Raw genomic sequence first — 5,325 nt, forward strand, 5'->3', positions numbered from 1 at the left:
TCCTGTTTTTACCATTGATATTATTTTTCTACTCTCTGTTTGGCTCGACTGTTGATGTCTGTTCTGTTGTTGTCCTGAGTTTATGCCTTTGCTTTGTCTGTCGAAACTCTTTGTAAACATATGTTTTTAAGGTGCTATAATTAAAGTACTTATTATTAGTATCAATTGTACATACAGTATTTTAAAATGTATGTCTTCTAATGTGCAACATTTGGAACCAAATTAGGAAAAATAAAGATATTTACTTGTTTGAAGTTGACAAGTGAGAGCATAAATGATACATACAGACATCAAACACACACACAAACATGTTTCAGTTCATCAGAAGTATTTTTTATTGGTGTATTTCTAAGAATGGCTGGCAGCAAATTGACGGATGTTTGTTGTCTCAATCTCTCATCACAGTTTCAGAGCTGACCTCTTCACCATCCACGGTCTCTTTGGTGACAATGACAACCCTCCTTGTTGTTGTGGTGGTTGTGGAGACAGGCGGTCTGCAGGAAAACACAACAACATGAGTCAGCTGTCAGTTTACTGATAAACGAGAGTATACCATGGACTCTTCTAATCAATGATAGGTTATGTCAGAAGTACAGCTTTATGCTGGATTTTTGTAAAACGTGCAGCCAAAAATCAAATTTGTATTATTTAAAGTTATTTAATTAATGTCACTTTGTTTTATGTGTCGCAAAACCCATTGTTGTAATCCAATTAACATACTAAGTATACCTATTTTAACCAAAACAACAAAACTGGTGAACTTACGTTAAGAGCTCTCCATCCAGAAGCCTCCTGTACTCAGCAATCTCCAGCTCCAGTCTGGTTTTCATGTCCAGCAGCGTCTGGTACTCATTTCCCTGACGCTCCAGGTCTGCTCTCAGCTGGGCGAGCTGCTCCTCCAGACTGCCCACCTGCCTCTGGTACCCGGCCAGCATGCTGGCAAAGCGGTTATTGGTTTCTGTTAGGGTTCCTTCAAGAGACGCTTTCTGAAAGGGAGAAGCAGCAGTGTGAAGGGGATTTACATACTGTGTTTTTCACAAGAAAAGAGACCAAGAAAAAGTAGAAACTCACCATGCTAAGCTGGGATTGGAGCTCGATCTCCAGGCCCTGAAGGTTGCGGCTGACCTCTGTGATTTCAGAGCGGGATGTTTGAAGACTCTCTGTACTCACAGCAACCTCCCTATTGAGCTCTTCAGACTGAACAAACAACAAAAATACAAAGATTAAATGTCATCAATCATGTGGGCATTTTAAAACTGCTTATACTCATGCTGTATGCAGAGGACACTACTATTTTTTTTACCATCTTTTTCAAACACTTTATTGATCTGATGGCTAACTGGAGTTCTTCAATGACTAAAAATAATTATTTAATATTCAAGAACTTAAGACATAAAGAAAGTAACATTTAGCTTACCTTGGCACAGAACCAGGCATCCAGGTCTTTGCGGCTCTTGTTGGCAACGGTCTCATAGTGTTCTCTGATTCCAGCCATGACAACAGAAAGGTCCTGCTGAGGAGCAGCGTCCACCTCCACATTGACCTGACCTCCAACCTGGGCCCTCATATTGAGAAGGTCCTGCAGGAAAGCACATCAACAGCAAAGAAAAAATGAGTTCATGACAGGAGCTCATTCGTTTTTTATGTTGGTTTTTAAGTCAAAAGTCGAGTTTTTGTCATTTGGTCCATTTTTACTGACCTTCAGACAAGAATACCAACTTTAAAGGTCACATATTATCCTCCTTTTTAAGCAGTTTAAATAAGTCTCAGAGCTCCCCAAAACATGTCTGTAAAGTTTCATGTTTAAAAATCCACCAAAAACCTGGTAAGTTGTATGTTGCATAATATGTTACCTTTAAGAATTAAACTTAAATTGACCTATTTCAACTTTTAGACATTCTCTCTACCAAATTAACAATGGCATTTAAATATAGCAATGTGTAATGGGTTTACCATTATCTTACTTCAAGCTTCCTGAGACATTAGATGCAAATATATCTGCTTCAATCACCTTTCGAAAGAATTAAAAGTCATTCCTGTCTTTTTTTTTTTGGGGGGGGGTTCTTTTGTCAAAATAGTTTTACAGTTTTACAGAAACCTGTTAAACAAATAATAATGGTCAAGAAGATGTTATATATAACTTAAAACCAGGAATGTTTTATTGTGGCTAATTGCAGCTTCTTGCTCACCTCCTCGTGGTTCCTCTTGAGCTGGATGAGTTCCTCCTTCATGGATTCGATCTGCATCTCCAGGTCTGATCTTCCCAGAGTAAGCTCATCCAGGACCCTCCTCAGCCCGGCGATGTCGGCCTCCACTGATTGACGCATGGCCAGCTCGTTCTCGTACCTGCACACCAGCAGACAACAATCAATCACTACTGTGATCCATTTGTAAGAAATCTAATAGATAGCAATGAGTAAATGAAACCTTGAAATGTGACAATTTTTCTCAAGTATGAAAATAAAGTCATTCTTTTTTCATTCAAATCAAAATAGTGGACTTCCTGTTGAGTTTTAGCTAAGGGTGCATGAGAAGTTTCAGTAGGTCTTGACATGGTTAATATGCATACCCAGTTTCATTCATGTAGGTCAAAGTAACCTCTATGAGGAGCCCTGTTTGAAAATTCCAAGGGGGCGCTGTGGAGCCTTTTTGCAAAATATTACATTTCTGACCAGACCTGATGGGCATTCCAAGTTTAGTGAGTTTTGGGCCATGTTCAGGACCCTAAATAAGCAATTCATTTGGACAAAGAAAAAACAATTTTGTCCTTCCATTTCAACAGGGTCCTCGTTTATATGCACCCCTTCTCATGTGATTTTCAACAAGAAAACCATGAATCTTGTTCAGGATGTAGTTGTACTTTAAGACACTCTGAGGAGTCAGCTGTTCATTTTAGTCAAAACATTTTGTGTTTGAAACCAGGGCTAATATACTCACTTAACCTTGAAGTCATCAGCAGCCAGCTTGGCATTATCGATCGCCAGGTAGAGAGAGCCATTGGCACCAGTGGCGTAAAAGATCTGAAACACAAAAGAAGAGTTCCATTTCCTGCTCAGGCTTTATCAGAGTCTGTAAATGAAACACATACTGACACTGTAAGTCTTTGCAGAAGCAGCTTTATCCTCCTTTGCTATAAAATTAAAGGGAAATGTTGGTTCTATACTTCTCTAGTACAGAGTTTCATGAGCTAGTTTCACAAATGATATATAAACAAGATATGCAAATATGAGGCAAATTTTTCTCTCAATGTTTGACTGGTTTTCTCTTCCTGTGCCCACGCTGTGCAAACTCAGAGCTGCAGCTCGCATGTCTCTGTTGCAGGTGGTGATCAGGGTGTGGCTGCACCTGTGTACATCCTGCAGAAAACTACTCATCACTCCTGCCTGTGTGACTGAACGCCTGAGTTTGGGTGTGGGGCTTTTAAAGCTTTTGTGCTGTAGAAGATTTCATTATTGACCCTGAAAGCTTTGGGCATCTTCAGTTACAAAAGTCTTTTGGCATCTTCAGTTACAAATGTCTTCTGGCATCTCCAGTTACACAAATGATTATTATCCTGATGCTTGGAAATGATCTCACTCTTAGCCACAGCCTAAAGTTACCTATTTTAAGAAGGATAGAGGCAGATCTGTGTACAGAACCAGAACTTTGTCTCACCTTGTCCTGCAGGTCGCTGATGGAGACCTTGAATGCAGTGTAGTCGTGGCCTTCAGGTTTGGTCTTCTTCTCCAGGAACTGTCTAATCTTAAGCTCCAGGTCGCTGTTGGCTGCCTCAAGCTTGCGCACCTTATCTAGGTAGGTGGCCAGACGGTCATTCAGGTTCTGCATGGCCATCTTTTTGTTGTCAGAGATGTCAACGGCATCGGCCAGGTTGAAGCCAGCATTGCCACCAGCCCCAGAGGCAGAAAAGCCTGCACCAGCAGAGGAGAAACTTCTGGGAGCGCTCATGCTGGAGATGCGGACCCCAGAGCCTCCGGCGCCGGCATACACACTGGGGGCCCTCTGGGAGCCGATGCGGCTTCCAGCCGAGTAGTTGATTGAGCGTGAGTAGGAGGTCATGGTGGAGGTGTCTTCCTGCTCTGGATGGAGTGGAGAGAATAAAGGCAAGGTTGGACTCAGCTCCTTTTATGCTGCCTGTAAGTGAGGGAGGGGTGAAGGGTCCAGCCCCTGCTCCACGCCTAAGGGCTAGCGACTTGAGCGGGTTGAGCCACGTGACAAACAAGCCAATCACAGCAGGAATGTAAAGTATACAAGTGTTATACAAACGTTACCCTCCAGACCCTCTGTTTTTTTCTGCTCTCTGGATACTCAATCATCCATTTGCTCAGCTGAATCTTCTCCTCTGTTACCTGATGAAATCTTCTTTTATCTAATCTGCTGCTGATTCTTGCACTTTCAAATACCTGAAGACCCTCGACCCTCCTCTGTCTCACGTCCACCTGGATTCCTCCCTTCATGTTCAGACCTGTATGTTGTTTCTTAGTTCTGAGTGTGTGTGTGTGTGTGTGTGTGTGTGTGTGTGTGTGTGTGTTTTTCCAGGCCTGCAGGTCTGCACCACACACTCCCCTCTCTCCACATTTATTGTGCATGTAAACAATGAAATCCTTTGTGGCAGCTCCTCATTCAGGGTCTGTTTGCTGTGACAATACAGAACAGAAAGCACACAGTCATAAAGTCTTCAGCTGGTGTAGTGTGACAAAAGATTCCCTTCATTTAAACCAAAAAGAAAAACCAAAAAGCAGAGACACAGACTTATACCACACTTCAGTTTAACAACAGGAGCGTCCGCATACTTTGGGACATAAATACTTCATATTCAACCTCCATATCACACACACATCTCTCATCCACCTGTATTATTGTATTATAGTATGTTCATATCACCTCAATAAGTTATCGACCTGTACAATATGTCCATATTCTTTATATTATCTGTAAACTAGTATAGCATGCTCACTGCACCTTAATCTGTATATTATAATCCTAAGAATACACTTATATTTATAGCATTTATTTATATTTATAGCATCCCATTAATCCAGCCATCCATATATACCTAATAATTCACTTTTTTTAGTCTACATCTGTAAATTTTGTAATTACTGTACATAGCACAGACTCTTGCACTTTCTGCTTATTTGCACTTCTGGTGAGATGCCAAACCTCATTTCGTTACTCTATACTTGTATATGTGTAATGACAATAAAGTTGAATCTCATCTCATCTCATATGTTTCGAGAAAACCAACAAGACTGGACCAGGTTGTATCTGATCTGTCGTTAACCCCTTGTGTTACACTGACGCAGTCTACGACTTGCAACACATTAT

At 41.2% G+C, this 5,325-nt stretch overlaps 1 protein-coding gene across 1 annotated transcript; it reads right to left on the reverse strand.

Moving 5' to 3' along the window:
* Nucleotides 1-311: 311 nt before the first annotated feature.
* On the reverse strand, nt 312-4,093 carry LOC110002444 (keratin, type I cytoskeletal 13). Its single transcript, XM_020658048.3, has 7 exons — nt 3,655-4,093; nt 2,938-3,020; nt 2,190-2,346; nt 1,418-1,579; nt 1,072-1,197; nt 766-986; nt 312-494 (listed from the first exon to the last, which is right to left on the reverse strand). Exons 1-7 carry the CDS (start codon nt 4,054-4,056, stop codon nt 389-391), a joined length of 1,257 nt encoding a protein of 418 aa, XP_020513704.2. The 5' UTR covers nt 4,057-4,093; the 3' UTR covers nt 312-388.
* Nucleotides 4,094-5,325: the final 1,232 nt, after the last annotated feature.

Source organism: Labrus bergylta, chromosome 16 (genome assembly GCF_963930695.1).
Source record: "Labrus bergylta chromosome 16, fLabBer1.1, whole genome shotgun sequence".
Taxonomy (NCBI): domain Eukaryota; kingdom Metazoa; phylum Chordata; class Actinopteri; order Labriformes; family Labridae; genus Labrus; species Labrus bergylta.